Raw genomic sequence first — 12,820 nt, 5'->3', positions numbered from 1 at the left:
GTTGTGCATGTGTGTTTTGAGTTACTCATACGGGCTTGCAAAAGCTTACCGGGTTTGTTGTGTGGCAACCCGGTACACTATTCAAACGGTATAGGGGTTAATCCTGCAGGTTAGGATAATCGGGGCTGAAGCTGAGGTAGCGCCTTTGCAACTTTACTGTAGGAAGCTTTTTTTGTGACTTTACCGTTGATAAGGACTTTCGTTGTATAGTTAACTCTGAGCGGCATTTACGTTTTATTTTGTTGTTGAAAATTTAATTCTTAAGCTTATGTAATATATGACTCTATGGAGCGGGTCAATATTAAGATAGTGGGTTCAGGGCATCAATATGTACTTGGGTTAAAAGGGGAAAAAGTTTCTAGATATTTTGTATTTATGGCTGAACGTTCACGCATATGTAATTATGAGATTATATATCGATTTTCATGTGTGTAAAATCAGGGGTGTGATAACCTGAAACTAAAATACTCAATTCCAAGCTTCGGTTCCCATGAAGGTGCGAGGGAGACGACGACCAGAAAAACGTGATGAAGTTGTCACCGGGCTCCGATCCACAAAGACATCAAAAAGCCTAGATCGATAAGGTTTTGCTGAAGATGAAAAGCAATCAGAGACTGAAGTGAAATTAACGCACAACAAAGAAGGGAATTAGCAATATGCTTACCGGAGAGAGCTTCAACTTCCGGCGAAGTAGCGAGGGAAACGACGACCATCGACGTTATGTAATTGTGACAGAGGTCAGAGAGAGAAGGAGATGGCAAGACTGGGGACTGAAGTCGAAGTGTGATCAAGACAGAGGTCAGAGAGAGGGAGAGGTCGAGACTTGGGGTCGGGGTTGAGGTGGAATCGCGATCAGGATAGATTTGAGAGTCTGGGACTGAGAGAGAGAGAGAGAGGAGTCGATAGTCTGAGTGAGAGAGGCAGAATAAGCTTTTTACTTTTTAGGGTTTCCGATTCCACATATACAAAACAACGTTGTTTCTGGGGAGGTTCGGTTTTTCTGTTCGGTTCGGTTTAGGCTGGGTCGAAGCCGAAACCGAAAACCGAACATACCAGATTCGGTGCGGTGAGGTTTTTTTCTTTTCGGTGCGCTTTTTTCTGGCTTCGGTTCAGGTATCAGTGCGGTTTTTTTTTGGTTTTTGGTTTCACGAGCCCACTCTTAAAATGAAATTCACCATGAACCTTCATGTATATTCTGTATCTAGATCCCCATAGAGATACGTAGTGACCACATTTATAAGCTGCATGATCAGTTATTCGGAAACTACCAAACTGACAGGGTAGTGGAGTGCAATGACATCCATTACGAGAGAATATGTCTCATCGCAGCCGATTCCAAGGCATTTTATGAGAAGCCTTGCGCCATAAGGCGAGATTACCATATCTTTTTCTTACTATGCTTTCTAACGAAGACCCAATAGTCAACAGGTTTTATGTTAGGAAGTGTTGGCATCATTGGCTAAAAAAAAAACCCTCATCTTCGTTAGAGAATCCAACTTAACCTGGATCGCATCTTTCCATTTAGGCCAAATTTCTCTACGTTGACATTCATTCATCAACGGAGCGTGGTTCGATATCATCGGACTCAACAAACTCATGCGCGACTACATCATCAATTATGATGGAGTTTCTATCTTGCGTCTCATGTACACTAGTGTAATTTTCATAGAGCTCTATATTCTTAGGAATAGGTTTTGACGTTGAGGCGTCCCCCAACGATAACCATAATCCGGAAGATTCTCATGAGACTGATTTTGAGTCTTGATGATCAAAGGACTGGAATGTGCCAAAGTATCATTTGAATCCACGGGCCTCCCACGCATCCTAGCTGGGGCCATGGCCTATAACGCCAGAGTGCCACTCTCTTTGGCGGTGGCACCATACCTACCTCCTTGTAGGGTGGCGCTACGACCTTTCGTAGGGACGTCCATCCTTGCAGGCATGTTTGTAGCATATTTGTGTGATCTCGTCACTTTAACGGGGATCGAGATGAGACATAGTGGGGACATGCCATTACAATTCCTTTCGTTCATGCTGAACATCCGTGTTCTTATCTCCCCTTAACGACTGGAAGACTGTCTCATCAAAGTGACAACCCACAAATCTAGCGGAAAGGAGATCGCCTTGCAAGGGTATGAAGTGGCGGACGATTGTTGGAGTCTTCAATCCAACGTAGTTGCCCATTCGCCTGTAAAGAGTACTGTGGCTACGTAATTGACACGTAAATGGCACACTCAAATATGTATAAGTACGATTCTTATACCCAGTCATTAGCTGTAACGCAGAGGTAGATTGAGTGGCGGTGAGTCGTAGACTACTTAGCATAGCTACATGTGATATTGCATCACCCCAAGAGGATATAAGGAGGTTGGTGCGCAATACCAATAACCTGACGACCATCGTAGTCATTTCCACGAGACCATTTGGGTGTGTACATGAGAATATGATGTCCAACATCAATCCCAATGCTATAACCATCACTAGCATAGTCAAATCCAATTGACTGAATATGATGATTCGGGGAGTGATCCCGTTGTCATATGATATGTGCTAGGAGTTAAGCATAAGCACCATTATAAGTGGACAATGGCACAACACTACGTGACCAGCGTGTTTGCGTGTCAACCAACATCATGATATATTTAAATGTCCGCAAGTTGGTTGAACTAGTCCGCAGAATCCCCACGGATTCTATGTAAGAACATGAGTATTTTCATATCTTTTGCATAGGTCAGTCTCAGTCCTAATTTCCCTAAGGAACGGGCTTTGTAAATGAGCGAGAGGCTTTAGAAGTAACCAATGAGAATTTTGGTTAGGCCTAAGCATCTAAAAAGCTATTTTTGAAGCAAGTTGGTGATTATAGCATCACCTGGGGTGCCATCACCATGATGGACGCCATCCATGGCATCATGGATAGGGACTACGCCAGCCCTAGGCTGGTGGTAGACGGAGGAGGTGCCTTAGGCAGCAACATCGGTCACACTTAGATTCATGCTTCATTTTACTCAATAGAAAAGATGTCCATGTGAAGTCTTTAGTAGACGGATCATCATATCATGACCAGAATGACCTATCCTGTCATGACAAAGCCAATATGTGTTTAAATCCAAGAGATCTTCTCTCATTACTTTATTGGATTTAATAGCTCGAATAGTGACATAAAGTCCACTAGAGACACATAAAATTTTCTAAGATGCGCCTGTTAGAGGCATTGCAAAGGAACTCATTTCTGTTGTCTACATGCGTGTTCACATGGACTTCGTTGGCTATTCATAGGTGCGATTCGCCCTAAAAGCGAATAGAGTTTCTGTGACAGTAATTAAGATGCCATTTGGCAAGGGGAACTTGGGCTATACCATGTCCTTGAATTAATACTGATGTCCCAGCCATTCTAGTCACAAAGTAATATGCTTAGAATCAAAATGGAGTCAAAATGAAAAGAACTTGAAATTTTATTCATAAGCCAACGGAGTCACATCATTGTCTCTTTGACCAAAGAAAATCTAATCCAAAATGCTAGCTAATGCAAAAGAATGGTAGTTGTCTAACTTTTTTCGGTAATTCCAAAATAAATGTGACCAGGTGAGTAGAGAGATGTCGGTGGAGCAAGGCTCGCTTAAGTACCACTAATCTCATAACCTTCCTAGACATCATACGTAGTTTGAGTGAGCCTACTTTGAAGAAAGACTAAAACATTGGCATCTACTACAAAAATATATGGCAATTGCCTATTACATCTCTTGGAAAGATAAAGACTTAAATAGAATTGGTGATCTATTGATCCTAACTAGATTTGTAGTCTTCAACCCTTCACTCTAGATCATCTTCTTGATTTCTTGTTCCACTTAGTGAGCTTCTCTTGCTTCACAATATGCTTTGTAGGCGGTGACAAGTTCTTCACAAGCTCTACAAATGTGTGCCTAATGATCAGACACTCCACATTGAGAACATACATCTCTTTGCTCAAACTCCATTGATTGAGGTGCTTTGAAAGCGTCATTTAGATGGCTATTAGTGTTAGTGGTGCCACCAACATGGCCAGAGGCGTTGCCTCCCTCTCTCTTTCCACGTTGACCTCTTCGGTTTCGTGCTCTCCTATTTTGGAGGTTACCTTCCCTAGTAGAGCAATTATATAGACCAGAACGTCCAAATGTATCCCTAAGATTAGGGTTTCGCTCTTGGCGCCCTCTCTTTGGGGCGCGACTATAATTGGATTTCAGAATATGCTCTGCTCACAAAGATCTCGAATTATAGTTCTTCACAAGGATGTTTTCATGCTTTTCAGCGACATTCATAGTTCCAATGAGCTTATGAAACCTTGTGATTTGTCTTGCAATAACATCGATTCGATAGAATTTAGCAACCATCAATGCAGAGATGGGGAAGGTAGAGAGAGTCTTCTCAATCAACATCGCATTTGTGATCTTTTTACCACAGAATTTCATTAAGGATTTAATGCGAAGTGCTTCCGAGTTGAAGTCAAGTACTGACTTGAAATCATAGAAGCGGAGGATATGCCATCTCACTTCAAGGTCAGGAAGCAGGGAGAGTCACGGATGTTGCCAAATCTTTCTTCGAGTGAGACCCACAACCTTCTGGGGTCTTCTTCATTCATACACTCGTACTGGAACAAATCATCCATATGACGAGTCATTAGGATGATGGGTTTCACCTTATTTGCCTCTAAGGCTGCTCTATTTGCTTCCAAAGCTTGAGCTTGCTCAACAGTTAGCACGTCCTGGCTAGGCTCGAGAATCGTCTCCAGGATTCCATCGGCCTTGAGATGCTGGCGGACATCACGAACCTGCCAGTGATATCCAGAGCCAGTTGTTCCCAATGAAGCAAAGTCCAATTTGTTCAGATTACTCATCCTGAAAGAGAACAATAAAAAGGGTTAGTTTCGGAGCGTAAAAGGCTACCACGAAAACATATAAAATTCCTGAGCATAATTGCTTCCAGGAAATTAGGAATTTCTGAGCGTAATCGCTTCCAAGAAATTAAATTCCAAGAGGTATTGGATTAGATCAAAACAATGACGCAAGTGGTCGATCATAAATTCTCTACAAACTCTAAGTTTGGAGATCTCAACAAGCTCTAAGCCTGGAGTGAGCACGAACCCCCACAGTTCGGCTTAATTTGGTCTCTCCTATAATGAAGAAAGGGGGATAAAAGAATGGAGGTTGCAAGTCCCCGATAAAGAGAAGAGAAATTGAATTTAAAAACTCTAAAAAAAAAGGGAACTTTTAGAAAAAAAAAATACCTCGAAATGGGTCGCTGGAAAATTTAGCTTGAAAAAGTCGTCAGAAAGTGGTCGGAAAAGTCGACGGAAGTTGTCAGAAAAAAGTTGACCGACGGTTGACCGGTCTGCTGACTTGGCACCCGCGGTTGACGTGGCAGGCTGACAGGACGCTGACTGGATGCCTGCGTGGACGCTGACATGGTAGGCTGCTTCTCGGTTCTGGGCCTGCTTCTCTGCTTCTGGGCCTAAGTCTTTGCTTTCTTCTAGGCCAAGGTTGGTCGTGGGTCCGATTGTGGGTTGCTACACGTGGGTCTGGCTCCTTGCTTCTGGGCTTGGGCTGGATTGGGCTCGGAACAGAATGGGGGCTTGAAATAGGAAGGGTTGCCCGCGGTTTAGGGTGCAGGTGCTTCAGGCAGGCGATTCGGGTATTTTAGGGAATCAGAAATTGAGAGAAAATAGTTGTGTATTCTCATTGATAATAGGGGCCTCTTTATATAGAGGATTACAATGTATAGAGTCTGAATCATACAAGGAAATAATCTCTAGATTCTTCTAATTAAACCTTATTACCACTAGGTCAAGTACCCTAGAGTTTGGGCCAGACACAATTTGGATTTACTCAAACATTATGAAGTTTTTAAAGATGAATGATTTTAAAGTTTCAAGATTCATGTACATGTTGTATTTTCAATTTTGAATAAAATAATACTTGTAAAAGTCCTAAGTTCTAGCCTAGAAAAACAACTAAAACAATATGATATTTGTCCTTTTGTTTTGATCACAACCTGACTTTTCAATATGCTAGATTGGCTTGTTTTAAAGGTTTTACCATTGGTTAAACTATAATATTTATGTTTAAAGACACTTGGTTTGTGTGTCTAACTAAAACTCTAGTTACTTGTTTATGTTGTAATAGGGTCAATGTTCTAAAAAACGCCAGGCGCTAGTCGGGCGGTAGTTCAAGGCCTAGCGCCTAGACGGTTTTTATATTTTTAATTTTATATTTATTTTTACAACATATAAATTATATAAATAAACATATAAAAAGTATTAGAATGGATTTTTTGTTTTATTTTATAGAAAACAAGGACCAAAAAAATAAATAAAGGGATTTAATGTAAAAACGAAATACAAAAATACACAAAATCCTAGGAAATATATGGGCCATGAATATCTCCAGCTTCATGTAACTGCCACGAGTTTCTTATCCTCTTCCGCCTCTGATACAAAGAAAGAGAGGCCATTTCATTCAATCCAAAGGTAACAAAATATTTCTCTCGTTTTCCCCCTCAAATAATCTCATCGTGACTTATCGTTTTCTCTCAATTATGGTAATTTTCAATTATGAATCCCTATTTCAGTTTTGCTATCGCTGCCGTCGTGCCACTGTCGTCGACGTCGAGTGGACCAGATTTTCAGGTTTGAGTGGTCTGGGTTTTCAGAGGTCAGTTTTGAGAGGTTTCAAAGGTATGAGAATGAGATGCCACCAAGATCTTCAACATTTTGAGGTTTGACGAGAATTAAAAAAAAAAAAGTTTTGCATTGCCCAGCACCTAGATCCCAGGCGGCTCCGCCTAGACCGTCTAGGCGGCCGCCGAGGACCCCAACTCCTAATGCTATCGCCTAGACAAAAATCCGGTCGGTGATCCAGCGCCTAGTGCCTAGTCACCGCCCAGGCGGCCGCCCATGCCGTTTTTTCGAACATTGAATAGGGTTAATCTTACAGATATCTACGGAGATATTCTAATCATTGTATGAATCAGTTTCTTTGTAAGACGCAGATTCTGTACTTCTAATCCTCTATATAAAGAGACTATTTTCAATAAAAGTATAGATCATTCTCTCCCTTATATTCGTATTTCCTAAATAATTTAGTAATTTCCCTCTATTTGCATAGAAACAGTCATTTGACAAATTGATTACAAACAAGATTTTTTTTTGTTTTTTTTTGTTTTAAGGGGTTTGTAACCCAGCCAAGTTGGAATGCTCATCCCCACGCCTGACTTATTATATTAGAATTAATAATTTGCATAGAGGGGGACATGACACCTTGACCTCAAGCAATATTACAAGCATCCTCATAGAGAGCATCCCAAATAATAACAGGTGCCTCATCTAACCAACCATCATTTAGAGCATTAAAACTAGCAAGGTATGCTAACCTATGAGCAACATCGTTTACTTCACGCATAATATGCCTAAACTGAGATGAGTGAAAAAATGTCAAATATAACTTACAATAGTCAATAATGCGTCCAACCTTAGAAAGGTCATCATGTTCTTGAGACATGGCTACAATCAAGAGTGAACAATCACCCTCCGCACAGTCCTGGTGAATAGCCAATAATAGTCCTGCCCTGCAAGCCTCTACGTCCATATGTAATTCAGAGCAAGCATGAGGAAAATACCTAGCCATTGCAGCCACACAATTACCTTGATCATTCCTGATAACAGTCCCTATACCCCCAACGCCCAACTCGGGTCAAAAACTACCATCCACATTGACTTTCAGTCGCCCACTCGGTGGATGAGACCACTTAGTCCCGGCACTTGTTCTCTTTATAGACTAACTGGGTGGATCAATTGATAATCCTGTAGAAACTTTAAGGCATTCAGAGCCGTATTCAAAGTATCAAACTGGGTCCCTTTCCACACTATGCTATTGCTTTCACATCACAGGGCCCATAAACAAGATTACTTTGACGAAAATTTGTCTCACCTTACATCATAGTGGAGCTTAATTACGAGCCCCAATCAGATCTTAAATCTTAAATCTGAGTTTATATCCTTCTTAAGTTTCTTTGGTCAAACGTGACGTGCTCTTCAGGTTGTACTATTTGAACATTAACTTTCCGTAGTCAAGTGTCTAGAGTAAACTTTTGTATGAAGGATCCCTCCGAATTATAGGCACTATTTCTTAGATTTATTGTTACTGCCTAAGAAGATTTATATAGTTTTTTTTTTTTTTGGTGAGGAAGGTAGGAAACTGATCAGAACACAACATGTATTATATACGAAGGACCTAATTTAGGCCAACTAACAAATAAACAGAAAGAAAGACCACAAAAGGCCTAAAATCAGGCAATGCCCAAATAAACACAATCCAAAGCCATACAACAGCCAAGAGAAAACCTCGTCTGTGAGGATGTCACCACGATGAAGCTTCGAATTAATGAACATCTTTGAACCAGACCGGTGAACTTCAGTGAATCCCCATCGAACACCCGAAGAGCCTAGTTACAGAGACGCAAAGACTACCGAATTGTAGACCACCTCCACAATGAAGATTCTCTTCCGCTAGCGAAAGAGCTGAGAAAAACCTAGGGGAAAAGAAAACGAGACACGGTCCGCAAAGGAATCTAAAGGGCAGTTACCCAAAGGATGGACAATCTGATGTTGCACTACAGGGTATTGATCCATATGTATTAGCGGACTAACCTCGCTAAAACGTGAGCCGCGGTGGAAGACACATGAGAAAAGTAACTGAAAACAGCGACGGCCAAGAAATGAAACGAATATGAGAGAAAAACTAGATCTAGAAATAGGAAGATTGGGGCTGAAGATGATACATAAAACACCAAAAGGGAACAAAACGAAGCGAAAAAAGAGACATCAAACGTAGACTTTGGACAAGCCCAGGCAAAAACCACGCATAGAGGGTTGGGTACACTTATATGTTTACATATTACATTTGCAGCACAACACTTTTGCTATAGCTAACTACAAATTTTATGATAAACTTCTGCATAAAATCTATGATACAATAGAATGATCCTTAACGAGCCTCGAGTAGGGAAATGGTTAATCCATTATAAGACGCTTCGTTGTTAAGAAAGGGAAAGCCTCCTCCAACCAAATCTTTCTCTGAAAAGAATCCTGGTTCTTTAGGCTGAGGCAAGGCACTTTCACTACATAACATCTGAACTACAGATGACATGGTCGGCCTGTCGTCAGGCTGTTGTTGTACACACAAGAGACTGACATGGATGCATCGCAACACCTCCGTTAAGTTGCAGGACTCCCCAAACCCTTCATCTATCAGTTCTAATGGCCGCCCTCCGTTCCATAACCTCCATGCCTAATACATTTTAGAGCATATTTATCAATCGTTGCTTAATATACATCGCAATATTAGAAAAAGAAGCTTGTGCTTAAACTTACATTTCCAATAAGATTCTGGTCGTGGTTCAAGTGATAGAACCCTTTACTTTTCTTTCCACTTATTAGCTCCAGCAGTAAAATACCAAAGCTAAAGACATCGGATTTTACTGAGAACTGCCCTTCAACAGCATATTCAGGGGCCATGTAACCACTATAGAATGTCATGGAAACAAATTAAGCATGTTAAATTTTAAACAGACTATATAACATGCCAAAGAAAAAAAACAAAATACACTTACTATGTTCCAACTACTCTGTTTGTGTTTCCTTCAGTTTGGTCACCACCAAAAGTTCTAGCAAGACCAAAATCTGAGATTTTGGGGTTCATCTCACGATCAAGCAAGACATTGCTTGCTTTTAGATCTCTGTGTATAATCCTCAGCCTGGAGTCCTGATGAAGATAGAGAAGCCCCCTAGCAATTCCGCAAATAATATGGAAGCGCTTAGGCCAATCTAACAATTTTCTTCGCATTTCATCTAGCAAGTTTTGAAAATTGAACTGTCAGAAAAATATTATGCAGTACTTGGTCCCAATACGATAAAACTAAGTTCAGCTAGCTCAGAGTTTTAAGGGGTCATACCAAAAATGAAGGAATCTAAACTTTTGTTGGGCATGTATTCATAGATCAGCAATTTCTCCTCTCCCTGAATACAACAACCAAGAAGCTTTACAAGATTGCGGTGCTGAAGTTTTGCAATCAGTATTACTTCATTTTTGAACTCTTTCATTCCTTGTCCAGAACTTCTTGAGAGCCGCTTCACTGCAATTTCTTTTCCATCTATTAGTGTACCCTGAAGATTATTCACATTTGCATGAAGATTAGTTGTTATTTTCTCAAAACAGATGCTAAACTTGTTTGATTCTTCTGTTACCAGATTACATATTACCTTGTACACAGGTCCAAAACCACCTTCTCCAAGTTTATTATTGATTGAGAATTTATTGGTAGCAGCCTCTATTGTTGGCAAGTCGAACAATGGCAGCTCCAGGTCTTCATCCTTCTGCTCTTCAATGTTGTTTTGAGTACCTTATATTATCATTAACAAGCAATAAAGTTAGCCACGTAGTGCTCTATATTGTTTTGACCTTCTCCATAACATGCAGCAACTCTACCTCAAAATAATGACAGATCTAGATAGGTAATCTAACCTTTGAAACTTTTCCTGCGTCTGAGTCTGAGAATGTAACAATAGACAAATAAGAACATCGCAAGAATTACAGCAACGGCAGATGCAACTATCACTCCTATCTTCCACTTCTTATCTTTCCCTCCTTCATGGATAATTTTGAGTCAGTAAACAAAATATAGTTATAAATTTAAAATCTACATAAGTTAATTTCTTCAAGAGTAACAGGATTAGTAGAAAAACACAAATGGAAACAGGACGTCCTAGTACTCCAAAAAACTTGAAATAAAAGCAGCACTAGAAATTGTTAAGATCATACCTAGTTCTGCAGCAGAGATCTTAATGTAAATATCCTGGTCACCACCCGGAATCTGCTTCAAGTCTACAAGATCATCAAACCAGATTGCACAACCACTACCTCCTCCTCTGACATCCAAGTTTGTGTACGCGGAACAAGAACAATTAGACAAGCATTTGGCCCTGCACTCCTTGAGATTCATAGCTTTATCGATCCAAGTATGCGTTGTATCGGGCAATTTTAACCCAGTATAAGTCACAAATCCATCATTCTTGCACCTCAATGGCGTCTTTCGCTCACACCCGAGCGAAAAATTGTTTAAGCTCCACTTCTCCATTGATCTAGGCCTGAACCTGTCTAAACATTGACACATCGGGGATGCACTAAGCATACAGTTTCCATTTCCTCCACACTTGGCATAACTGTCACAAGGATCCCTAGGAAATGCTGCATAGAGTGTCCAATTTCGGTCTGCTTCAGACCAAATCCACGACTGGCGGTAGTAATCTGCAGTTAAATTCAGCATCATCCTCCCTAATGCTGACTTGTCCACCATTCCAATTGTTGTGTAAACCTCATTCTCATCCATGAAGAAGCTGAAGTTCAACGCCGGTAGCGCCTTTGCCGGTTTTCCACTGAATAAAACACCATTCCACGGACCACTCCTCAAAAACTCTTTGCCCGCTCTGAACATAGCTGGCTCAGGATAGTTATGCAGCTGCATCTCCCATATGAAGTCTCCAGGAGAAGGGTCATCTGGACTCTTCCACGCCGTCAGTCTCCGGTTCAGCCCGGTTCTCAAGTCCCATCCCAGCTTCATCCCCGGTAACAAAGTATCCGACGGATAGTCGAAGCTTTGCCACAGATAGCTTTCGGAGTTTGCTCCTTCTTTCTCGTCTCTGAGAATAAGATTGCCATTGTCTAGTAACTGAACGACAGGACTAATATTCTGGGTTTGTTTCGTCGAATTTGATGACCAAAAAACGGTCTTGTTGTTGTTGAGAAGAACTAGAGCCCCTGTGGTGGTGTTGATCATCAAATGGCCTGAGGAGTCGTTGATCGGGGTGCCTCGATTCGCAACCCAAACGACCGTTTGGACTGGGATGTTCTTGTACCAAATCCCCAAGTAGCGGGATTTGGAACTGCCTGGGCTGAAGAAACCCAGTTGAAATACTCCACCTGGGGAAACCAAGGAGTTGCCATCAGTGATGTTCTGAGATGAAGAAAGGGTATCAGCTGCAGATGAAAGTTTGCTGAAACAGATGCAGAGAAGAATGAAGCAGAGGTTCTTCATCGTCTCACAAGCTTTCTGGGTGTGAAGCTCGGTAGCTTTTAGCGATGAAAAGCTACAGATGGGTGGCTTTATGATGAAGCAAGACTCGGGAACTGCGCGGGGTTGACTAGCTTGGCTGAATGCCTGAATCCATTAACATCAAAAAAGACAAAAACGTAGTTGGTCGTTGGGCTGATTAGGGGATATTTTCTTTCCACGTTGAAGATTTGTGTTTGACCGTTGAAATACGATGTGTCTTTCATATTGGCCAAAAGTTAAGTAGCGATGTATCTTGAAATAAATATTATAATTTGAATTTTTTTGGAGACAGGTATACTTTTTAAAAAAAAATATATATATATATATATTAATTATATTGACAAAAACACAGAGGCTCTCAACTTATATCAACAAAAATTTCTTGACTCTCAGAAAAAAAAAAAAACACATGCCTTCTAGCTTATACTAACAAACATTTCCAGGAAAAAGTGAACAAAACAGAAACCAAAATTAATTAAAAAAAAATTGAAACCCTAAAATTTAACCCATGAATGAAACCATAAATATATAAACTCATAATCTATTAATATTATGCATGGTAGAAGTCAGTGTCAAAGAAAATAGGGAACTACTCCTGGATTGGTATTAAAAAAATTAAAGAGTAATTTACCTACAAAAAAAGAAGCTTCTTAACTAATTAAAGGGTAAAACAGTTCCAAAA

The 12,820-nt window shown here is 40.6% G+C and overlaps 1 protein-coding gene across 1 annotated transcript; it reads right to left on the bottom strand.

The window, feature by feature from the left end:
* Window positions 1-8,837: 8,837 nt before the first annotated feature.
* Window positions 8,838-12,239, bottom strand: LOC112202829 (G-type lectin S-receptor-like serine/threonine-protein kinase At4g27290). Its single transcript, XM_024343842.2, has 7 exons — window positions 10,848-12,239; window positions 10,551-10,673; window positions 10,289-10,428; window positions 9,982-10,192; window positions 9,640-9,877; window positions 9,401-9,551; window positions 8,838-9,317 (listed from the first exon to the last, which is right to left on the bottom strand). Exons 1-7 carry the CDS (start codon window positions 12,118-12,120, stop codon window positions 9,015-9,017), a joined length of 2,439 nt encoding a protein of 812 aa, XP_024199610.1. The 5' UTR covers window positions 12,121-12,239; the 3' UTR covers window positions 8,838-9,014.
* Window positions 12,240-12,820: the final 581 nt, after the last annotated feature.

Source organism: Rosa chinensis, chromosome 5 (genome assembly GCF_002994745.2).
Source record: "Rosa chinensis cultivar Old Blush chromosome 5, RchiOBHm-V2, whole genome shotgun sequence".
In the NCBI taxonomy this organism is placed as follows: Eukaryota; Viridiplantae; Streptophyta; class Magnoliopsida; order Rosales; family Rosaceae; genus Rosa; species Rosa chinensis.
Note: the sequence above shows the minus strand (reverse complement) of the source record. Positions and strands in the feature narration are given on the sequence as shown.

Coding starts and splice junctions, on each gene's coding strand:
- LOC112202829 (XM_024343842.2), bottom strand. CDS start 12,120: ATGAAGAACCTCTGCTTCATTCTTCTCTGCATCTGTTTCAGCAAACTT. Junction 10,674..10,847: donor GATCTCTGCTGCAGAACTAG/GTATGATCTTAA, acceptor TTATCCATGAAG/GAGGGAAAGATAAGAAGTGG. Junction 9,318..9,400: donor ACCAGAATCTTATTGGAAAT/GTAAGTTTAAGC, acceptor AAAATGTATTAG/GCATGGAGGTTATGGAACGG.